Here is a 25,902-nt window from a genome sequence, read left to right on the forward strand (position 1 = left end):
TTTTATAAATAAATGAGTCTGGTGTTGATGTGTCACAGGCATGATGGGTCGACTGGCCTCGTCCTTCGTCTAATTTCCTTGCGTATCCTTGTGTATCTGTCATGGGTTTGAATGTCGACCCAGTTATAAACTGTCATCCTGGTGCCTTGCATATACAGGGTGAGGCATCAATGTGGGCACCATCCCTTGGATGAACGTTAAACTGGGCATCCCATCTGCCAGAATTAGTTGGATGATGTTAAAGATCCCACGGTTTCCTTCGTGAATAGTCGACAAGCTATCACCGGCACCATGGTCAAAGTCCAAGTTCCTGCTCTAACCTGTAGGAAGCACTTCATCAGTGGCACAGCAGTCATGCCCCCACCAAATGATGTTAACTGCAGCCTTGTGATGCACATGAAAGAAAAGGATTGCTTCGGATTATGTTCATGCAGCTGATGCATTGCCCCCGGTAGGTGAAGATGAGTGTCTTTCCAAGGTACTTCAACGAAGGAGTTGGCAATTTGGCCCAACAAAGCCTGTGCTATGATTGCCAACCTATGGTTGTTTGTTCATGCTCTGTCCTTTTTAAATACTCAGCATCAAGCAAGAGAGATGCTTACTCTTCAACAAAATACACCTTGGGATATTTAGCGTGCACAAAATAATGCTTGCAGATGAGACACCCAGATTAATGTCTGTACGAGGGACAACACCTGATGGTGCAAGTTGCTGTATGCATGATGAGGCTCCCTAATGTCCTTGACCTGCCAATAATATTTGCACAAACTCCTCCTTTATGAGCTTTAGATTGAAACAAATTGGTATTTTAATGGCTGTACCCACATCATAGGTTTTGTTGTCCAGAAGAAGCAAACCTGAAGGGTTTATACGATGTTGCTTTTTGTAAAGATTCCAATTTTACATATTATTGATTAAACTCGTTTACTGTCCTGTGTTTAGAGCAGTGGAGATTTTCCTGCAAGTCGTTGCACAGTTCGAGTACCCCATCACCATGCAAGCTTCCACGCTGCTGCTCGGGCTGTTCATCTCCGCAGTGCACGGTCGGCGCACGGCGCACTTCCAGCATGGTGGCCATGGCACGACTGGGCTTCGGGTGGTCGGTGTGTCAGGTCGAGGGTCACAGTCCCTCGATGAACTGGCACAGCCACAACCACGTCCACATGCTTCTCATCAGCAGCAAACAGCACCAGATGTGGAAGAGAGCTTCACTCTGGACTTCACTGCCGTGGAGGGCAATGTAGAGGACTTCATGAGTCAGATCAAGAACCTGGCACAATCGCTTTATTCGTGTTCAGCACAAAAGACCAACGACCAAATGAAGCTGAACTTTCTCAAAAACGAGTCTGTGACATGTAACGATGGAACCCCGGCCGGGTATGTACCAATGCAGTGTTTGAGATTGCTTGCAACTTCCACAACTTAACAAATAATAATCCAAGCAACCTCCGCCATGCTGATTAGTTTATGTTTTGTATACCACTGATAGGCTGGATCTGGATTCGGACCTGAACTAAAATTTAATCCACATGTTCTTGTCACCTAACCAACTAATCCACCAAGTTTCGTCCGAATCGGTCCATAACGTTTTGAGATATCACGCTGGAAATCGTTTTAACCCTATCACTCAATGGAGAAGAATCGCTTAAACAATATCTCGGATCTTCACCAAAATCGAAACAATTCTTCCTTGTTGTATACCCAACCTGTCCACCAAGTTTCGTCCGAATCAGTCCATAACTTTTTGAGATATCATGATATATATATATATATATATATATATATATATATATATATATATATATATATATATATATATATATATATATATATATATTGTGTTTGGCCCTATCTCTCAATTGTGAAGAATCACTTTAAAAATTCTCAGATCCAGATTCGGATCTTCAACAAAATCTAATCATTTCATCCTTGTCACATGCCCAAGCTCTCCACCAAATTTTGACCAAATCTGTCCAAAACTTTTGGAGATATTTTATTCACAAACAAACAAACAAACAAAGAAGAAAGATGTCATGCATACCATGATAGTTGTGAAATCCATCAAACAAATTTGACCTTAAAAATAATTGGTGGTTGAATCAAATGACCAAATATGCAAACGCTCTTCAAATTTAAAGTCAATCGGAGGAAAATTGACAATTTTAGAAATTCGCCCAATGTTGAGTTTGTGCCGTATGTCGACTTTTTGGCCTATTGTTGACCTTTTGGCCTCTCTTGATCTTTTGGCCTCTGTTGACCTTAAAAATACTTGTTTGTTGAATTCAGTAACCTGATGTGCAAATCCTGTTCAAATTTATAGTCAATCGGGTGAAAATTGAGAATTTTAGAAATTTGACAAGTTTCTTGACCTTTGGACCTCAAAAACATTAGGCTTCTTGCTGTTGTGGTGTGGTGTGAAGTTTTTTGAAGATCACTTTAAAATTGTGACCTGTAGGCGACTGACAAACAGACAGACAGACAGAATAACGCACAAAACCAACCAGTATACTTGAAAAATCTTTGATTTTTGCAAGTGACAAACAAACAAACAGACAAACAGACAAACAGGCAAACAGGCAAACAGGCACGGGTGAAAACATAACTTTAGTTGACCTTTGTGAGAGGAGGTAATTACAGTGCACGTCATTCCAACTCATTCTAACAATGAAATCTATCATTCACAATGTGTAAAACACCTCATTTGTGTTTAGCTGCGTGGTTAACCGGTTACCATTATCAGTGTTATTCCACAGCTGTTATTTTTGGATAATGACTACCTGGGTTAAAAGTTCAAGAGTGTGTGTGTGTGTGTGTGTGTGTGTGTGTGTGTGTGTGTGTGTGTGTGTGTGTTTTCTGTTAGTGCGCATGCTTTGTTCTTCTCCTCCACTTCTCCTTTTTGTTACTTTGTCTACAGAGGGCTAAACTCTTGCAAATCGTTTTTGTAAGGTTCACCTGTCTGTGCCTGGATGGGTTTATTTTATTCATTTATTCATTTGCAGCCTGCGGCTGCTGGTTGCATCATTGCTGGGGGCACGTCTTTGCCACTGATACAATGCCTCCCCCCTCCTGTTACCAGTAAGAGGGTACTCACTTTGCCGACCTTGGAAGGATGACAGGCTGAGTCAACCCACCTGGTGTTAATTAAACGTGAGGGGGTCCTTGAACTCAGTACTCTGAGACCCTAAGATCTTAAGCCATCCACCTTAACCGCAAAGCCAAAACCAGCCTTTGGATGGGTTTGAGGGTGGAGGAGTAGCATCCAAAACCTGAATCATATCCAGGTTCCTCCAGATGACTTCACCTTTGTCTATTTGGGTTCCTCCCAATACTCCAATGCTGTATTTGATCAGTTATTTGATTAAGATCTGACAGGGTGTCACAGATGAAGTACACTTGCCTGTGAGCTGTCTCGTCTGTTCGTTTCTCGAAGCGACGATAAACTGTTGGACTGGATGCCTTTCATAAGGTGTGGGCAAGTTGTCACCCACATCCTGTCAAAATTGGTGTCGGAATGTGCAGGGGGGCACTGCATCTGTGGCACAGCTGCGCCTCAGTGAGGATGCAATCAACGATCACAATTCATAATTGAAATGCAGTTAAATGAACTATTGCAAGTGAAGACAGTGTTCATGAGACTAAATCTACATTGTTTGTCATATGGATGTGTCAAGTTTTAAATGATATTTAAATAAACTTCATGCCAGGAAATAATTGCTCATTCTTCCATTCACTCTGCCATCCCTACCTCCACCCCTTGTGTACCTCACTCCCCACACACCCCTCCACTTCAAATTCCGTCCTCCAGGTACTACCTGAGAGATTCCAAAGGCAGTAAAAGGTGGCTCATATTCTTGGAAGGTATCAGTTACATTACAGCATCTCTGTTTTTCCTCTGGATTTAATGTCTCAACTCACATTAGGTTCCTTCACCTCGAAGCACGGGTTCATCGTCGCATTGTGTTTTGCATTAGGAGGAACAGTTGATGATCCAACAAGATATTAAAAGAGAACGAATGGAAGTTGAGAGAGTCTGTATTATTCATTTGCAGTGCACAGGCTTCACAGGATGCACCACTGACCCCAGTATGCTCCGGAATCATGCAATGAATGATTGGATAAATAAATAAATAAATAAATAAATAAATAAACACCACCGAGACTGTTTCGGAGCCTACATCAATTCCAGAGATTCCATGGCGAGAGCAGGATGAAAAGATTTTTTTGTTTCATTGGCAGGTGGATGGTGCTGCTTCAACAAAGAGAGCTGTGATGCACGCTACAACTCCATGCGACGTCTCATGAGCTCCACCGACTGGCCACAAAGCCGCATCGGTCAGAGCTTGAGAGCGTACTTTCAAAAAAAGGATGTCTGAATGTTTCTATATGCACCTGGTTCCTTGAATTTCTGGCCTTGTATTTTATCGAGAGAGCTATGAGCACATGCTGTTGAACCCTCATGTAGAGGCATGAGCACTCACTCTCACGAATTGCTGTAATTTGGAGTTGATGGGGTGGAAGGGGAGGAGGGGAGGGGTTATTAGTGGCATTCCCTTGATTACAAACAACATTTTATTGCCCACTTAAACTTGCACTGAGGACGTTAAGAGTTTTACCAGTTTTCAGCTTGATTTGAACCAACCTGTAATCTCTGCGTTATTAGTCCCAGTTTCATAATCACTCGGCACTCAGCGCTCCCACACAGCATACGTATAAACTTCAAAGGGATTTGCATGTAAGATTTTCAAAAATGGAGAAAGTTTGAAATTCTTATACCCCATCCCACTGCCATAGATGTGACGCAACCCTCTTCCATCCATTCCCTTTAATTTTCTCTCCACTCCACTCCACTCTAAAACTTTTATTTTTCTTTGTATTTCGGAATTTCGGTTCATCGAGGCGTTCAAGAACAGAGGATAGTAGGTTCACATACTGTATAGGATCTAAGGGGAACATGGAGGCAAAGACATTGCACTTGAGTGGATGAGTGCAGACAGAAAGGAAAGTTGAGGGTTTGAGGTTTGGGGGGTCAGCAAATGTATTTAGATGGCATGAGTGGATATGGGAAAAAAGTAAGAGACTATGATGGGCTGTACCTTTGACTAGACTGGAGAGAGAGTCATGAGACAACAAATACAAGGAGTCTGATGTACAGATGAGAGAATAGAAGGATTAAAGGATGGGAGTGTTAAGCTTAAAATTATGGATGCAACTCAGGGGTGGCATTCTGCAAGAACTCATACAAGCTGGGCTGGCTTGGGGGTAAATGTAAGGATAAGAGGATGAAAGGAGCAAGGCTAGAAATAAATACATGTGAGATCCCTCACAAGGAACTTCAACATGAGAGGAGGCCATTCCGCCCATCAAAGCCTGCTATTATTATCAATCTATGGTTGTTTGTCCATGCTCTATCCTTTTCAAGTTCTGAGCACCATGCAAGGAAGCAACGCATAACATTTATAATAGTCTTTGGCCCAACCCTGCGGGGGTTTGAACCTCCGAACTCGCAGACTCAGAGTGCACACACTAACCATTACACCACCAGTGCTGGTTGTACAAAATTTCAGTGATAAAACCTGGAATCCAACAACCTGCCAACAGTGGATAAGAAGCAGACCTTCAAACTTGACCTGCTGAGAGATGATGCTAATGACATGGAGAGCCTTTCATGGACTTGATTCCCTCGAGAAGATCAAGATGTGGAGCAGCAGCACGATACTTGATACTTTGAATGTAAATCTTGTATAGCCTGTGGTACTACAGTGATGAACTCTGAGGCAGGGATCAGGGGTGGACTTAGCTCTGTGCCAAACACTGAAGTACAGTATTCGAGTTGGAAAATCCGGAGTATTCAAGTTGGAAGAGAAATTAGAGTTGGAGAAGAGGAAATAGCATTAGGTTTGTAGCAATCATAGATTCCATCACCTTGGTCATGATGGGGGAGAGAAGGCTGACCAATCTTTAGGTGAGTGGATGAGATTTGGAAGGCTTCTTGTGGGAATAGGAGTGAAATTTGAGACTTTCTAAGACGAAATCAGGAGACCATCTGAGAAAGACCTGGAGAAGAGTGAGGAAATATGAGAGGATTACGCCAAAGCACAGCAATTGAGGATGACAGTGCCAATTCCATTGGGTCCAGTTGAAGAGTAGGTATCAAGATTGATGAGGAGGTTCTCAATCTTAGTGGGAAAACAGTCCATGTGCTGCAGAGAACAATTTGTTATGATGGGAATGGTGGATATGGGAAGTGACTGATTGGGGCCATGGCCTTTTCAGTAGACGGTTTAAAAATATTCAACTTTTTATACGCGTCCAACATGATTATATCCTTAATGAATGAAGGTACAGAAGAGGAATATATACTCAAAACAGACATGACCAAATGCTACCAGGCTTTGGTGGGGGCAAGGAGATGGAAGGGAGTTGGTGAGAGGGTTGACCACCAATTAACATGATGTTAAGCTTTGGATTATCGACGAACACATTGGTTGCGGATTATTTGGAGGTACTTTGGCTTTCCTATTTAGTTAAGTTTTCCTTAAAAATGGAGGATGCAATCTGCTTTTTCATGATTACCTCGCCACAAGCCTTGTTGTTCCACAGTCTGAATGTTGAATAGGACATCTGGAGACATTAAGGCATGAAATGATGGAGAGAAAGTAGACTGTTGAGGACGGAATTCCAGGAACTATTGACATCAGAAGCTGATGAAATAAAAGACCAGTCGGTGAGGGATTATTACCTTCTTTTTCGCAAAATATTATTATTATTATTATTATTCCTCTCTCTCTCATATTTTCACCAGCCTGGGTGTGGCATGTTCCTGGAAGTCAAATTGAGCATCGCAGGGATAAGTGCACCACAATCCTTGATGGTTCCTTTGGCCAATCTACCACGTTCCAATCGCAATAACAGCTGATCACATTAGCCTTTTCAAACATGATCCCAAGATTTACCCTGCATAGGAGTCAGCCTTGCAACCACCCTGATAGCAAGGAGCATATCCAGCTCATTTTCAAAATGAAACTGCTTCATTACCCCACGCGTGTAGCCAAAAGTGGCAATTGCTTCACTCTGTCTGCCAGTCTGACAGTCAAACAAAATTGAAAATAATTCCAAACATGAAACTTACTGTTTTTGGGGATGTCATAAAGGACAAAAATAACTAATTTAACATGTTAAATAAGGTAGTGTAAAAGAAGGTTTATTAACGGTGGTAAACGTTTAATTCAATGGTCTGTTTGTTGTTTTTTCCTACAGTCTTTAAAATTTTCTTTTTATTTCAATGAAATTATAGATTTGAACACTTGAACACACATCGCCTTGTTTGTACTTCAAAAAAAAAAAAACTTCCGTTTAGTAGTACTTAGGAAAATGTTGCTGCAGTACTTGAAGTAGCAAATTATGGTGTCACCGGTGGAGCATACTTGACAACCCTCTCGGACGGCAAACTCTTCAACATCAGCAATCTTATGGCGAAATCCAAATTTCAGCAAATGTGTGCCCGTGACATGTTACACGCAGACAACAGTCATGGTCTAAAGTCACACCGACAGTGTAAACTGCAAGATTTCATTGACAAATTCATTGCAGCCTCTTCCACTTTTGGTCCAGGCAAGCCATATGATGAGCCAAATATCTTCTTTTTTTAATGTTGAAGGCTTCAGTCACGGACTGAATAGTCCTCATCGAGGCCAAACCTTAAATAAAAGAACTGCATTGATGGAAAAGTAAGGAAAGAGAGAATATTCGAAGTTTTTGAGAAAGTAAAAAATCTGCTTTTTGAAAACGGGAAGGTCATGAGTGTTTGGGAAGATATGAGAAGGTAAAAGAGGTAAAGTTTGGCAGTGGAGGGGAAGAAACAAACATTGTAACGGCCCACCCTTGAATTGCCAATGGCCACACAATTATCATGTGATGTGGCTTGTCGAGTATTCCTTGGTCTCGCTAATGGTGGAGGTACATAAGCAACAAGTTCTTGCGAGCAAAAACCGAAGTAATATCTGCAGAAAAGAGAAAGAGATATAAAAAAAGAGCCTACTATGCGGCGTAATTTGAGTGGGTAAAGTTTTGAGGTCACATTGGTGGAGTTGACAAGTCAAATAACTTTGAATTCAATTCTGTCCAGTAAGTATGTGGAGCTGGAACATCCTCAGATGTGAGAGCATTACTCTATACAAGGACGAATCGATCCTTTTATGTCGTTGGAGCAACTGTTCAGAGGAGAAGACTCTTCGACATCTGAACAGGACTCCTAATTTCTTCGAGGCAGACTAAGCTATTTGCGTAATGTGTGGATTCCAGGATAAATTTGATGTTGGAGTGATACTTAGTAGGTTTATTGTATCACATGGTGTAATTATAGAGCTTTCAAAGGAGATTGGAGAGTTGAGAGGAGTTTTAGAGAGAGATGGGAAGAAATGGAGTTTTTGAAGCATTAAACTAAACTTTATTACATTTGCCCCACTGGGAGATCTTGTCCAAATCCGAATTTAAAGAGTTGGCTGTGATGAAATGAGATGTTGATCGAGTGAGAGAAGACTGGGCAGATGGGAAAGACATGGAGGAATGTAATGTTGAGTCATCAGCATACCAGTGCATTTGGTTATTTGTGGAAGAAAGAAGGTCGTTGATAAAAAGAAGGAAGAGTGTTGGGGACAGAACAGAACCCTGAGGTATACCGCTGTTGATAGGGAAGTGGGGAGATGATGAACCTTCAACAATTACGGAAATAGAGCGGTCGTAAAGAAAGCTCGATATTGGAGAGCAGAGTGGAGGAGGAAAGCCGAAAGAGGGAAGCTTGGATATCAATCCCCAATGCCAAACTCTGTCAAAGGCTTTTGAGATATCAAGGCCGACAACAAAGGATTCCCCAAATCTCTCAAAGAAGAGGCCCAGACATTCGTAATGTTAGAAAGGATATCACCTGTAGTTCTTGCCTTGCGAAAACCGTATTGGTGGTCAGATAGAAGACTGTGAGATTCAAGATGCTTGAGAAAATGGGAATTGAGAAGACATTCAAAGACTTTGGAAACAATGGAAGTCAGAGCAATAGGACGGTAGTTAGAAGGGTGTGAACGATCACCCTTCTTTAAAATAGTTTGTCCTAAGGCATGTTTCCAGGTTAGAGGAAAAGTTTGGGTTTTTAAACAAAACCGAAACAAACGAGCAAGCACGGGTGAAAGTTCTGAAGCACATTCCTTCAAGACACAGGGAAGAATGCCATCTTGCCCATTGGCCTTGCTTATGTCCAGAGAGAGTATTTTTTTTGACTGCATGAAAAGGGATTGTAGGGAGGGACATAGGATTGGTGAGGGGTGCATCAGCGGGAGATGGAATGTTAGTCATCCAGTGTGGAGTTCGAGGAGAAAAGAGAACCAAAAAGAGTTGCTTTATCAGTCGGAGAGACGGCGATAGTATCATCGGAATGGAAAAGCAGAGGAAAGGTAGAGCGACAGAAGTTGTTGGAGATACTTTTATCTAAGGACCAGAAAGATCTATTCGTGGAAGAAGATGAGAGGTTGTCACATTTATTTTGAATAAAGGAATGCTTCGCTTCTCGAATAACATGTTTGCAATGGTTTCTGGCGGATATGAAATCTGAATGCGAGTCGGGGGAAGAAGAGTTTTTCCATGTCCGATATGTGGCATCCCTTGCACGAATGACACAGAGCAGGAATTATTGAACCAAGAATTGGTCGGAGGGATAGACTTGAAAGAGAAGGGGATATAAGCCTGCATTCCTGCAACAATAACCTCAGCTATACATTCAGCAGAGACAGAGGCATCGCCCGAGGAGAGGCAGTAGTCTTCCCAGGGAAAGTCAGAAAAGAAGTTTCGTAAACCATTCTGGTCAGCATTGTTGAAATGCCAATACTGGCGTTTCGTCGGAGCAGTCAGAGGAGAAGAGGTGGTCAGTTAAGTGATGTTCACAAGATTGTGGTCAGGAGAACCAATTGGAGGTGAAATTGTGTAGTTGTAATGTAACGGATTGGAAGTGAAGAAAAATCCAAAGTATTGGTCGTGTGGTCATGAAGATCTGGGGTTTGGGTAGGGTGGATGATAATTTGTTCCAAATCATTAAGAATGGAAAATGTAAGAGCTTCAACTCCCCCAACATCCATGTGGGAAGATTTCAGCCACTTCCTGTGGTGTACATTGAAGTCTGTTGATAGTTGTCACATTTCAAATGTGTTCCAAATGATATAGAGAAATTCTGTTTGAGGGTGTTCAGACGTCATGGCCTCACAGCAAGAGTTAAGATAGTTAAAGAAAGCAATAAAGTTTGTAGAATTGGGAGAACAGTCAGTGAAACAGAGAAAGATGGTGATGGTCGGGAGGCAAATCTTAAGCCAGATGACATCAAAGTTTGGAGATTCGAGGTCCACAAGGCGTACGGCAGGCGTGTTGATGTTGGAGTAGACGCAGACTCCTCCTTTTAAGTGGAATCGTGAGTGAAGGTTGTAGTTCGAAATGTTATAAGAATTAACAAGAACATCATGTGATAATTGGGTCTCTGAGAGAAGCAAGATATTAGGAGAGGAGCTTGCTGGATGATAATCAACAGAGGAAAGATTCGAAGAAAGACCACGAATGTTGGTGAAATGGATTTAAAAAGAGTCGTGTTGGTTCACAAGGCAAGGGTCTTGGGAGGGACCGATACTACTACTGCCTGAGCCCCCCCCTCCCCTAATTGGCAGCAGAGACAGGCAGATCACTGGAGATTCCTCGCACCCCATAATGCCGGGAATTCGGGACCATTGACTTTTCGCACTTTATCATATTTAATTGGAGGCTGTCTCAGGGAACTGAAAGGAAAGAGAAATAAAAGAGTGAAAATGAGTAAGAAAAGTGTATGATGTTTGTTTAAAAAGTGTATTACGTGTGTTTGCAAGAAAGGGAGATCAAAGCTAGCCTGGTAGTTATAGTTTGAGTGAGACAGAAAGTAAGACCAGGAATTCTGACACGGAGAGTGCGAGATGGTTCCGGGCACCACTTTAACGCTCCTAAGTCAGAACGGTAGTACTACCCTGAGTGCTTGGGGTCTACAACCTACTCCTGAAAAAATGGTGAACGACTTCCTTTCGTAAAGTCTTTTCTATATATCGGCAGCATTATGTAAATTTATTTCAGCCTTGAGAAGAAGCTTTCTGCCCACATTTGCTTGACATGTTTTGCATTTGGCTGCGTGCATGATTGGCTGGGGAATGACGTGTAACCAATCACAAAGTGCAACGTGTACCGTGGCGTTGTTCTTTCTTGTGTCCTCTACAATGTTAAGACTTACACATTATATAGACATCACATCCACCGCCTGTCACAGGTTCTCACCTCTGGCACTTGTGAAGCATCCTTTGAACCAAATGACAGGACCAAATTACCAACCACCAAGTTCTGTAATCAGCCAACATACCTAGCATAGAGGCCATGTTCCTGTAGAAGCGACTAATGTGGATTAATGAGGCTCTATGTTGTAGATCGACGCACAACTTATAAAAAAAAACAAACAAATAAACCCACAACCTGAAATGTATCAGTTCAGTGTCCTCATCATGATACCGTGGTACCCCACCAACACTCGGCTTTCCTGGATTTATTTCTAATCTGGCTTCTTGGGAATTTTCCATCAATTTCAGGCTTTACTTGGTCTTTGTAAGGACTAGACAGATTTCAAGGCTTTGTTGGAAGTATATGTCCCCAATTTGGATGTTGACTCCATTATTCCAGAAACAGTACTTTACTTGATGCTGTTGAGTCAAAGACTGTACAAATCATTGATATCTTACTGAGCCCAATTTACTCCTATCAATATATGATGATGAGCCAGCAAGTATCCTTCACTCTTCTTCTGACTCAATTTTGCCATTGCTGCTGCTGCAATTTATACTGTCCACGATTTTCCCAACTGAGGCTACACTTGCTCGTCTCATCAAGGGGAGGACAGCATACATTCATTCTTTTTTCCGTATTTTTTTTCCCCCGTCTCTAGATCCTGCATACCTGCTTTTTGCATTTATTCGTGCTTTGGTTTAACCAGGAAGCTGGCAGGCTGTTAATGTCATAGAGAGGGATGTATTAAATCAGGTCAAACCAATAACTTATGTTGGCACCTTGAACACTACTTTCTGGGGCTGTCTGAAAGCTTCACAAGAGGATGTGGATTCCAGAATTCCTCTAAATATCTTGAGTAAGTTTTGTTGTTATGCAGCAACATCAAATGAAGTTAGTAGTATAATGACACAGGAAATAATTTAATTTAATATAGTAAGTGAAGAGCAAACCTGGAGTAAAATCATTCGGCAAAAGCGGATTCCAACCAGGCCGTCACAATACTGTTTTACGCATTGTTCTTCCACAGTGAGCTAAGGCTTGTAAAGAGATTGCATGTCTAAAGGCCCGGTCACACCTTGACGTTTTAGCCAACGTATGCCGATTTTTGAATTTGTTTTCTAAAACGCTGGCACACGTTGAATACGTTATGGGTAAGTTTTGATAACATTGAGAGCACGCTGAAAAACACTGCCATACGTCGTTGTACGTTGGCTTTAAACGTTGTACTTTTTGGTTGTCCTCAATTTTTTCATGCTTGAAATTTCACGACGTATGCCGGCGTATGACTCACACGTTCCACTACGCTGGCCACAGGTTGTATGCACGGTCTGCGATCGTTGACAGACGTCAACACATGCTACTTGTAAGTTAATCATAAGTTGAGACACGCCGAGGTAATGTTTAGCGTACCCGAAACTTATTTCTAACCTATGATTAACGTGTTCTTGGCACGTTACGCTATCGTTGCCACACATCGACAGACGTTACTTTTAAGTTACTCATAGGCTGAAAGACGTCGGTATAATGGATCGTCCTTGCGTCAGCGTCCACGGCCACGGCCACGACACTTATTTGTAGCATTCTTCAAACTTTTCTTCGGCATGACGAGGATGTTCACACTTCGATGTCTAGCTTGGCTATGATTCCAATTGTCCATCGGCAGCGTCTATTTAAAATAGTCGAGTTTGAGCGTTTTAACACGTTCAGAAGAAACGCTTCAAATTTCCAAACCCCAGCGTCAAAAAACAAAGGCGAGTGACAGCAATTTAAATCGTTCATTGTAAACAATGAAAATAGTTGAGTGGTACCGTTTAAAAGTCGTTGAGTGTAAAAAAATCCAATTGTTGAGCGCAAACGTCAACTTTCAATAGTGGAGATGCAGCCATTTAAATCGTTGAGTGGCAGCCTATGAATAGCAAACCCCACGTCACCGGCAAAGATAAACTGCTGCACGATATGGATAAGTTAGGCTATCGTTGGGCATAGTTTGTGAACGCCGGCTTCACGATAATTATTCGTTGGTATATCGTATCTATAAGTAATCAAAGCGCTCTATGCACATTATTAGTTCATTGTGCATTTGTCAACCCGTTATGAATAGACCTAAATCGTAAAAACAAGCCATAGCTCATTGTTGAAAAAGCCCCATAAAAAATTAGCCGCGAAGAACTTTGAACAATGGTGAAAAGATGTCTCCTTCCAGTGGACACGCGGACGCAAGGACGATCCATCATAACCCACACCCTCCCCCTCACACTCACCTACTACTGCCAACATGAACAAACTACTACTAATAATAATACTAATACTGATACTGATACTGATACTGATACTGATACTGTTACTGCTGACATGGACATCGACTCAAAAAGGATTCGAAAACACTGTTGGGTTCCCCTTTTATGAGCAGCATTTTTATATACCAATTCCCAAAACCGCTGGGAACACGTCTTTATATGGCAGTTGTAACCTAGAAACACGTTCATTTATTTTTTTTTTGTCGACCGGAAGACGTCATTAGAATACGTCTACATACGTCGATGTGTGTTGGGACTATGTAAAGAATTGGTTCAAAGCACGTCAGACATAAGTTAGAAATAAGTTTCGCGTAAAAAAGACATTACTGCGACGCGTTTCGACTTATGAGTAGCTTATAAGTAGCGTTTTTGGACGTGTGTAAGCGTCCACATATCGTGTGTACAACTTATCCCCATCGCATGCGGAACGTGTGTCATACGCCGAGTACGTCGTAAAATTTTGAACATGTTTAAAATTTCTTGACGTACTCTACTTACTACGACGTATGATAGCGTACTTTAGCGTTGTACTCACGTATACCAAACTTACTCATACCGTATTTGACGTGCCCCAACGTTTTAGACACATTTTTCTTAGGTCGGCATACGCTGGCAAGATCGCCAAGGTGTGACCGCGATGTTGACACTTCCATTTCTACGGCAGTTATGATTCGAATTGTTGTGCGTCAGCCTTTTAATAGGCTACGTCACGACATCGTCGGCGATGCATGCAACGCGCTATGCCTAAGTTAGACTATCGTTGGGCATCGGTTGTGTAGTCCGACAACAGGTTCAGCATTCGTTGGTATAAGTTATCTATAACACAACGAAACGTTCTGTGTCCGTTACCAATGAGTTATACATAAGACTAAGTCGCTATGAATACGTCCGAATCTTTAAAAAAAAAACATCAAAAGTTTAACCTAAGTCAGCGTTTTACATACATTTTAATACGTTGCCATCGCTGGCTAAAACGTCAAGGTGTAACCGGGCCTTTACAGGGACGTTATGAGAAATGGACAAATGAAAGGGTCAGTTATGGAGACATCGAGACTTATTATCGTGCAACGAGTTATGGAGACATTTTGACTTATTATCGTGCGACTAGTTATGGAGACATTGAGACTTATTATCGTGCAACTAGTTATGGAGACATCGAGACTTATTATCGTGCAACGAGTTATGGAGACATTTTGACTTATTATCGTGCGACTAGTTATGGAGACATTGAGACTTATTATCGTGCAACTAGTTATGGAGACATCGAGACTTATTATCGTGCAACGAGTTATGGAGACATCGAGACTTATTATCGTGCAACGAGTTATGGAGACATTTTGACTTATTATCGTGCGACTAGTTATGGAGACATTGAGACTTATTATCGTGCAACTAGTTATGGAGACATCGAGACTTATTATCGTGCAACGAGTTATGGAGACATTTTGACTTATTATCGTGCGACTAGTTATGGAGACATTGAGACTTATTATCGTGCAACTAGTTATGGAGACATCGAGACTTATTATCGTGCAACGAGTTATGGAGACATTTTGACTTATTATCGTGCAACTAGTTATGGAGACATTGAGACTTATTATCGTGCAACTAGTTATGGAGACATCGAGACTTATTATCGTGCAACTAGTTTTGGAGACATCGAGACTTATTATCGTGCAACTAGTTATGGAGACATTGAGACTTATTTTCGTGCAACTAGTTATGGAGACATCGAGACTTATTATCGTGCAACTTGTTATGGAGACATCGAGAGTTATTATCGTGCAACTAGTTATGGAGACATTGAGACTTATTATCGTGCAACTAGTTATGGAGACATCGAGACTTAGTATCGTGCAACTCGTTATGGAGACATCGAGAGTTATTATCGTGCAACTAGTTTTGGAGACATCGAGACTTATTATCGTGCAACTAGTTATGGAGACATTGAGACTTATTATCGTGCAACTAGTTATGGAGACATCGAGACTTATTATCGTGCAACTTGTTATGGAGACATCGAGAGTTATTATCGTGCAACTAGTTATGGAGACATTGAGACTTATTATCGTGCAACTAGTTATGGAGACATCGAGACTTAGTATCGTGCAACTAGTTATGGAGACATTGAGACTTATTATCATGCAACGAGTTATGGAGACATCGAGACTTATTATCCTGCAACTAGTTATGGAGACATCGAGACTTATTATCGTGCAACTAGTTATGGAGACATCGAGACTTATTATCGTGCAACGAGTTATGGAGACATTTTGACTTATTATCGTGCAACTAGTTATGGAGACATTGAGACTTATTATCGTGCAACTAGTTATGGAGACATCGAGACTTATTATCGTGCAACGAGTTATGGAGACATTTTGACTTATTATCGTGCAACTAGTTATGGAGACATTGAGACTTATTATCGTGCAACTAGTTATGGAGACATCGAGACTTATTATCGTGCAACTAGTTTTGGAGACATCGAGACTTATTATCATGCAACTAGTTATGGAGACATCGAGACTTATTATCGTGCAACTTGTTATGGAGACATCGAGAGTTATTATCGTGCAACTAGTTATGGAGACATTGAGACTTATTATCGTGCAACTAGTTATGGAGACATCGAGACTTATTATCGTGCAACTAGTTATGGAGACATCGAGACTTATTATCGTGCAACTAGTTATGGAGACATCGAGACTTATTATCGTGCAACTAGTTATGGAGACATTGAGACTTATTATCCTGCAACTAGTTATGGAGACATTGAGACTTATTCTCGTGCAACAAGTTATGGAGACATTGAGACTTATGATCCTGCAACTAGTTATGGAGACATTGAGACTTATTATCGTGCAACTAGTTATGGAGACATTGAGACTTATTATCGTGCAACTAGTTATGGAGACATCGAGACTTATTATTGTGCAAATACTTATGGAGACATTGAGACTTATTATCGTGCAACTAATTATGGAGACATGGAGACTTATTATCATTTAACTCGTTATGGATACATCGAGACTTATTATCGTGCAACTAGTTATGGAGACATTGAGACTTATTATCGTGCAACTAGTTATGCAGACATCGAGACTTATTATCATGCAACTAGTTATGGAGACATTGAGACTTATTATCGTGCAACTAGTTATGCAGACATCGAGACTTATTATCGTGCAACGAGTTATGGAGACATTTTGACTTATTATCGTGCAACTAGTTATGGAGACATTGAGACTTATTATCGTGCAACTAGTTATGGAGACATCGAGACTTATTATCGTGCAACTAGTTTTGGAGACATCGAGACTTATTATCGTGCAACTAGTTATGGAGACATTGAGACTTATTATCGTGCAACTAGTTATGGAGACATCGAGACTTATTATCGTGCAACTTGTTATGGAGACATTGAGAGTTATTATCGTGCAACTAGTTATGGAGACATTGAGACTTATTATCGTGCAACTAGTTATGGAGACATCGAGACTTAGTATCGTGCAACTAGTTATGGAGACATTGAGACTTATTATCATGCAACGAGTTATGGAGACATCAAGACTTATTATCGTGCAACTAGTTATGGAGACATCGAGACTTATTATCATGCAACTAGTTATGGAGACATCGAGACTTATTATCGTGCAACTAGTTATGGAGACATTGAGACTTATTATCCTGCAACTAGTTATGGAGACATTGAGACTTATTCTCGTGCAACAAGTTATGGAGACATTGAGACTTATGATCCTGCAACTAGTTATGGAGACATTGAGACTGATTATCGTGCAACTAGTTATGGAGACATTGAGACTTATTATCGTGCAACTAGTTATGGAGACATCGAGACTTATTATCGTGCAACTAGTTATGGAGACATTGAGACTTATTATCGTGCAACTAGTTATGGAGACATCGAGACTTATTATCATGCAACTAGTTATGGAGACATCGAGACTTATTATCGTGCAACTAGTTATGGAGACATTGAGACTTATTATCCTGCAACTAGTTATGGAGACATTGAGACTTATTCTCGTGCAACAAGTTATGGAGACATTGAGACTTATTATCGTGCAAATACTTATGGAGACATTGAGACTTATTATCGTGCAACTAATTATGGAGACATCGAGACTTATTATCGTGCAACTAGTTATGGAGACATTGAGACTTATTATCGTGCAACTAGTTATGGAGACATCGAGACTTATTATCGTGCAACTTGTTATGGAGACATCGAGAGTTATTATCGTGCAACTAGTTATGGAGACATTGAGACTTATTATCGTGCAACTAGTTATGGAGACATCGAGACTTAGTATCGTGCAACTAGTTATGGAGACCTTGAGACTTATTATCATGCAACGAGTTATGGAGACATCGAGACTTATTATCGTGCAACTAGTTATGGAGACATCGAGACTTATTATCATGCAACTAGTTATGGAGACATCGAGACTTATTATCGTGCAACTAGTTATGGAGACATTGAGACTTATTATCCTGCAACTAGTTATGGAGACATCGAGACTTATTCTCGTGCAACAAGTTATGGAGACATTGAGACTTATTATCGTGCAAATACTTATGGAGACATTGAGACTTATTATCGTGCAACTAATTATGGAGACATGGAGACTTATTATCATTTAACTAGTTATGGAGACATCGAGACTTATTATCGTGCAACTAGTTATGGAGACATTGAGACTTATTATCGTGCAACTCGTTATGCAGACATCGAGACTTATTATCATGCAACTAGTTATGGAGACATTGAGACTTATTATCGTGCAACTAGTTATGCAGACATCGAGACTTATTATCATGCAACTTAGTTTGCTTCTGCATTTTGATCTCCGGCCTTCAATAAACGATTGTTTAAATGCACCAACATTTACTCAATTCTGCCGTCGGTCACACTGAAGCAGTGTGCCTCATTTTAATTTCCTCCACATTTGTGTTATCGCGTCGTTGCTGCTTACTAGTTATGGAGACTGCTTCCGAGTTATGGAGACTGCTTACTAGCCTCTGTCACCGAAGGTGGATGGACGTTATGTTTTCGCCCCTGTCTGTCTGTTTGCCTGTCTGTGAGCACGATATCTCAGAAAGTTAAGGACGGATTCGGACGAAATTTGGTGGACAGGTCATGTGTTTGAAAAAGATGAATTGATTAGATTTTAGTGAAGATCCGGATCCAGATACTAGAATTTTAATTGTTTCTTCACCATTGAGAGATAGGGCCAAAAAGGTTATTCAGAATATCTCAAAAAAGTTACGGACGGATTCGGACTAAACTTGGTGGACATGTTGGGTGCACGACAAGGACAAATTGATTCGATTTTGGTGAAGATCTGGATCCAGATCATAGTTTTTTTTTTAATTTTTAAAGGAATTATTTATAATTGAGAGATATGGCCAAAAATGATATATAGCATGATATTTCAAAAAGTTTTGGACAGGTTGTGCCAAAACTTGGTGGATGAGTTGGGTAGGTGACAAGAACAAGCCGATTAGATTCTGGTTCAGGTCCGGATGAAGATCCGACGTATCAGTGAGATACAAAATGTAAACTGTTCAGCCTGACGAAGATACGTGCTCTATCGACTCGAGTGCCGTTCCATTCTAGTTGAACTTGGGACCATCACTGAATAATTGTAAAATTGCACCAGAATTTAAACAGCCTTTTGATCGAATGTGCCAGAACACGGTGATTGTGTAATAAATTGAATTGGTGATTGGTGAGAATTCCAGTAATTTAATGGATGTGGGTGGAATGCCTTTGATACTGAAATGGCCGATTTGTTTTGAAGGGCAGGGCATTCTGTCTGCATTTCCGGAGGAGAACCCACACTGGTGGAATGCCAACATAGTGTAAGTAATATTTCTAACCCACAAGCATGATCTGTATGTGATAATCAATGATCTCTCCCAAAGGCCTTATATCTTTACCTATTGATTGAGAACATTGTAAGTGATGATTGATCCATTTCTGTTTGCATTGCTTCGAAAGCATTAAGCTGTGTGTCAGATTCCGAGAGAACGTGTTTTATGTTCACAGTGGTGTGTGCTTCGTATTGATTAAAACGTTTGATGCACATTTTAACAGTGGCCAGGATGCAGATAAACCCACTAAATGGCAAAAAATGAAACTTGAAATTGAAGGGCAAGGGAGTCTCATAATGATGAAACGTCTCGTGCAGGCGAGTGACATCAATCAGTGAGCTGTCTTTTGGATGTTACACCAGCTAGAACTTTTTGCGATTCCATTGTGCCTTTCAAAAATGGCAGGCCAATGTGTATGCTATCTGGCCAAATTCCTGTCCTTATCTTTCTTGGACCCATACTCTTGAACAGAGCATTGGAACTGCCGAAGCAGTTTTTCCTTGGCTATTTGGCACAATCTAGGACGGGTCGCCACTCCGACCATTTCTTGGAGCACAACTTTGCCACTGATGCTGTGCCCCTCTACCAGTACACTGGTACTCATTTCACCGACCTCAGGAGGATAATAGGCTGAGTCAACCCCACCTGGTGTTAATGCAGCAGCCAACGGGGCTCAAACTCAGGACCCTAGGATCCCAAGCCGGCCACCCGAATCACGAAACCAACATCAGGCTTACTATTACTAAGGTGTGGCTGTGCCACTGATGCAGTGCCCTGATATGTGAGGGAAATTATTTGTAATTTTGGAATTTGTTCAGGTGTTGGCTACAACTTGGACGCTCTTTGTCAAAAGACACGGTGGGATATTGAAGGTCCAGATGGTTAGCCCCTGTTTAATGTCCACCCAAGAGATGGAGCACTTTGTTATGCAATATTATCCCTGTGAAGAACTGATCTGACAGTTTGTAGGATAGTCAGGAATACGAACATAGAGTAGAACGATCAAAGCAAGCGCGCTACCTCTGCACCATCCTGCTATGGTGGTTAAGGCCAAAGAAGGGGTCTGTTGAAGGAACGCGTTCTCTGTAATATGGTGACCCCTACTGAAGTTTCATCCGATGACAGCAAATTTGATGTCGTTCCTGATACGGATTTGAGGCCCATTAGTAGTTGTGTATATCCAAAGGATGGCGCAGAGGTAGTAGCGCATTTACCATTGAGTTGTCCAGCCTCGGTTTGATTCCTGACCCAACTATAAATTGTTAGATTGGTCATTGGTAAGCAGGGCATTACATCACAAGATGCACCATCTTTCAGGTAGAAGTTAAGCTGGGTGTCCTGTCTACTGGCATTACTTGATAGGCGTTAAATATCCCAAGTTGTCTTTTGTAAAGAGTATGCAAGTTATTTCTGACACCCTAAACAAATTCCAATATTCCTGCTGTGACTACACTGCTGGGATGGCAACCACAAACCACTCAGTGTAATTGCAATCCTTGTCGGTTGGTTGCTTTTGCAGCACTGAACCTGTCTTAGGGTAGAACACACCACACACACACAGACACACACACACACACACACACACACTGCTTGGCTGTGAGACTCCTCCTGCAGTCCAGGTGCTGAAGTCGGAAGAACGACAGGATGCTGCCAATGGTATCGGTGTGTTCACCTCTGGAGCGTCTTTCCATGGATTTCATGTCTTGTGGAGTAGAATCCAATTCATTTGGCCGTTCTGGTGCATTGCTGTCAGGTGGTGCCTCATCTCAGATGGCATTTACCTTTGGACAGGGATATAGCATGCTGTACTGTCTGCATTTATGTAACGGTCACTAAAAATCCCACAGCATCACTTAGATAGATAGATACATGATGTGTCAGTATGCCTGGATAAATTGCCTACCTGGATGAATTTAATTGTAAAGAAGAGATCATAGTATCATATTAACACTTGAAAAAGTGTGAAGTACCGAGGAAACGAGTCAATAGAAAGGTGAAGTTACTCAGGTGTAGATACAGAGCAGGCATGATGGGCCAAATGGCCTTCTCCTTTCCAGTTTCCTTGTACTTCTGTGAATATATTCTCACTCACCGCAGGTGTACATGCTCCAGATGTGTTCCAATGACCTACTACTTGTTTTAACTACTTATTTTGGGTGTGGGTCGGCTGGGAGTGGGAGGGGGAGTTTTGGGCCGAGGTCTCTCACAAACTGGCTTGCCAGGCCTGTTGTTTGACTTCATGTTGGCAGGAGTTTTGCCAGGGTTCCCAGCAATCACTCATCTCTTTGCAAATGGCTCTGTGCTATCTTTAATGTCCACCATCAATCAGCACCGGCAGACCAGTCGTCATGCTGAATGTCCTTTCAATGGACAGGTGCACACAATGATACATCACCAATGCATGCGAAACACCTGGTCAACAATTTATAGCTGCTTCGAGATTCAAACCCAGGCTTGCTACCTCAATACCTCACAGGCTAGTACACTGCCTTTCAGCTACCTCATCAGCCCCAGATGTGTTCCAGTGATTTATTATCTGAATACTATTGTGTAATCATGTATCATTGCATATTATGATATTTTCTGCATTTACAGATTTGTACCTTATTGCTCAAGCGATGTGTGGAGTGGAACCTCCACAAGGACCAGTAAAGGTGAAAACATTTTCATTGACTATTGAAGATCAAAGTTGGAATAAATTTACTTTTAAAACGACGTTTCTCAAATTTTATTTCAACTAATTAACACGGTTTATAAAGTTGATCATTTGTTGAAGTTTATGCTTCGGTGACCCTTTGCTAATCCGAAATGATATTGCTTCCTTTCTCAGATGGTTACGCGTTCATGGGGGGTTTGATCTTGAGCGAAGTGGTCCAAGATCTTGCGTCGAAAGGGATGGATGAAGCACGTCTTGTCATGCTCGCAGGAACAAGGTGCGTACGACGACACTGACTGCTTGGTTACGTAAAATTACCTTGATAATGCAAGCCTAAATTGAAATTAATTGATGAGCTAAATATCAAATGTTAAAAAAAATACTTTTCCATCGTATACTGTATCAGATTGAGGTATTCTAAAGTACCTTTTTGGTTAAAAAAAAAAAAAATTTTCACTCCTGCCTGTCTGTTTGTTTGTCAGTTTGTCTGTGAGCAAGATATCTGAAAAAAGTTGTGGACGGATTCCAATGAAATATGGTACTCAGGTTCGGTTTGTGACAATGTCGAACAGATTAGATTTTGGTGAAGATCCGGATGCGAATCCAAATACTATAGTTTTTAAAGTGATTCTTCACCGTTGAGAGATAGGGCCAAAAACGATATATAGCAGGATATCTCAAAAAGTTGTTGACCGATTCGGACAAAACTTGGTGGAGAGGTTGGGTGTGTGTGACAAGGAAGAATTGACTCAATTTTTGTGAAAATCCCGATCCAGATGCAGATATGATAGGGTATTATTAAAAAAAAAAATTCAAGTGATTCGCCACCATTGAGAGATCCTGAGCATTTATGCCCAAAAACCAAGATCATCCCGACAGCACCAAAGGTTCGGGGGATCGAACAAGAACAATCAACAGGCCTCTGTATATTACCCTTCATTACTGGTGTGACACAAAGGGTTGGCAAAACGTTGAGGTCAGCGGGAGTAAGGGTTAACTTCAGACCCACGTACACCATCTGACAGGCCATGAGCAAGGTCAAAGAGAGAGTGCATAGAAATGGTCGGGCAGGCGTCGTGCACACAATTCCATACATCTGTGGAGCAAACTACGTGGGAGAGGCTGGCAGGATTTTGGAGTACAGAGGGAGGGGGTGTGGCAGGGAGGGGGAAGAGGAAGTGGTGGGATAGTGAGAGATTGGGATAGGAGAGTTAGCAGAAAGAATATGTTATGCTTAATGAACAACACGCACGCACACGCACGCACACACACATGCACGCGCACCATGTGCTTAGCCGATATGGGCAATTTTTCGGGAATCAACAGGTTGGAGTCATTGTGATTACCAACTACAGTAATTACTGCATACAACCCAGAAACCTTGAGTGGCTTTCACCGAAAAACAATGTTGCATATATAAAGACGTTTCAGGAAGATGTTCGCAAATATTATTCTTTATAAACAGCTGCGTGTGGACGGATGGAAAAAAATTTGGCTCGGTAATTTAGAAAACACGTGAATGCGGCAAACGGCTTGAAAATCGGGTGTTATTTCAGAGAACCACTCGCTCAAGGTGACAGAGCATGAACCACTCGCTCAGGGTGATGGAGCATGACCCACTCGCTCAGGATGACAGAGCACGAACCACGCACTAAGGGTGACGGAGCACGAACCACTCTCTCATGGTGACGGAGCACAAACCACTCGCTCAGGGTAACGGAGCACGAACCACTCGCTCAGGGTGATGGAGCACGAACCACTCGCTCAGGGTGACGGAGCATGAACCACTCGCTCAGGATGACGGAGCACGACCCACTCGCTCAGGGTGATGGAGCACGAACCACTCTCTCAGGGTGATGGAGCACGAACCACTTTCTCTTGGTGATGGAGCACAAACCACTCGCTCAGGGTAACGGAGCACGAACCACTCACTCAGGGTGATGGAGCACGACCCACTCGCGCAGGGTGACGGAGCACGAACCACTTGCTCAGGGTGATGGAACACAGCTCATTCGCTCAGGGTGATGGAGCACGAACCACTCACTCAGGGTGACAGAGCATGAACCACTCCCTCAGGGTGACAGAGCATGAACCACTCCCTCAGGGTGACAGAGCACGAACCACTCACTCAGGGTGATGGAGCACGACCCACTCGCTCAGGGTGACGGAGCATGAACCACTTGCTCAGGGTGATGGAACACAGCCCACTCGCTCAGGGTGATGGAGCACGACCCACTCGCTCAGGGTGACGGAGCACGAACCACTCGCTCAGGGTGATGGAGCATGAACCACTCGCTCAGGGTGACTGAGCACAAACCACTCTCTCAATGTGACAGAGCTCGAACCACTCGCTCAAGGTGACAGAGCATGAACCACTCGCTCAGGGTGACGGAGCACAACCCACTCACTCAGGATGATGGAGCATGAACCACTCGCTCAGGGTGACAGAGCACAACCCACTCACTCAGGGTGATGGAGCACGAACCAGTCGTTCAGGGTGACGGAGTACGAACCACTCGCTCAGGGTGACAGAGCATGAACCACTCGCTCAGGGTGACGGAGCACAAACCACTCGCTCAGGGTGACGGAGCACGAACCACTCACTCAGGGTGACAGAGCACGAACCACTCGCTCAGGCTGATGGAGCACGAACCACTTGCTCAGGGTGACGGAGCACGAACCACTTGCTCAGGGTGACGGAGCACGAACCACTCGCTCAGGGTGACAGAGCATGAACCACTCGCTCAGGCTGATGGAGCACGAATCACTCCCTCAGGGTGACGGAGCACAACCCACTCACTCAGGGTGATGGAGCATGAACCACTCGCTCAGGGTGACTGAGCACTACCCACTCGCTCAGTGTGATGGAGCATGACCCACTTGCTCAGGGTGACGGAGCACGAACCACTCGCTCAGGGTGACGGAACACGAACCACTCGCTCAGGGTGACGGAGCATGAACTACTTGCTCAGGTTGACGGAGCACGAACCACTTGCTCAGGGTGACGGAGCACGAACCACTTGCTCAGGGTGACGGAGCACGAACCACTCGCTCAGGGTGACGGAGCATGAACCACTCGCTCAGGCTGATGGAGCACGAATCACTCCCTCAGGGTGACGGAGCACAACCCACTCACTCAGGGTGATGGAGCATGAACCACTCGCTCAGGGTGACTGAGCACTACCCACTCGCTCAGTGTGATGGAGCATGAACCACTCGCTCAGGGTGACTGAGCACTACCCACTCGCTCAGTGTGATGGAGCATGACCCACTTGCTCAGGGTGACGGAGCACGAACCACTCGCTCAGGGTGACGGAACACGAACCACTCGCTCAGGGTGACGGAGCATGAACTACTTGCTCAGGTTGACGGAGCACGAACCACTTGCTCAGGGTGACGGAGCACGAACCACTTGCTCAGGGTGACGGAGCACGAACCACTCGCTCAGGGTGACGGAGCACGAACCACTCGCTCAGGGTGACGGAGCACGAACCACTCGCTCAGGGTGACGGAGCATGAACTACTTGCTCAGGGTGATGGAGCACGAACCACTTGCTCAGGGTGACGGAGCACGAACCACTTGCTCAGGGTGACGGAGCACGAACTACTTGCTCAGGGTGATGGAGCTTACTGGACAAGCAGAGTGGATCTTGTTGCCTTTTTGGTTGGATATGACTTTTTTTAAACTATGATCCCAAACACCCCAATCTTTTATCATAT

At 42.7% G+C, this 25,902-nt stretch overlaps 1 protein-coding gene across 2 annotated transcripts in view; it reads left to right on the forward strand.

Moving 5' to 3' along the window:
- NOTUM (notum, palmitoleoyl-protein carboxylesterase) overlaps positions 1–25,902 on the forward strand; it is a 50,977-nt gene that overhangs the window by 3,185 nt on the left and 21,890 nt on the right. Inside the window, exons 2-7 of one of the 2 annotated variants that reach the window (XM_085886324.1) lie at positions 948–1,377; positions 3,806–3,858; positions 4,237–4,332; positions 19,454–19,514; positions 22,122–22,180; positions 22,357–22,459. In XM_085886324.1, coding sequence (XP_085742450.1) covers positions 995–1,377; positions 3,806–3,858; positions 4,237–4,332; positions 19,454–19,514; positions 22,122–22,180; positions 22,357–22,459 — 755 coding nt within the window. In that variant the 5' untranslated portion in view covers positions 948–994. Of the gene's footprint in view, positions 1–942; positions 1,378–3,805; positions 3,859–4,236; positions 4,333–19,453; positions 19,515–22,121; positions 22,181–22,356; positions 22,460–25,902 lie in introns of both variants that reach the window. The other variant, XM_085886314.1, reaches the window with a different exon arrangement.

The sequence above is a fragment of the Eptatretus burgeri genome, chromosome 1 (assembly GCF_056783735.1).
Source record: "Eptatretus burgeri isolate ZD-2024b chromosome 1, Ebu_testis_v1, whole genome shotgun sequence".
In the NCBI taxonomy this organism is placed as follows: domain Eukaryota; kingdom Metazoa; phylum Chordata; class Myxini; order Myxiniformes; family Myxinidae; genus Eptatretus; species Eptatretus burgeri.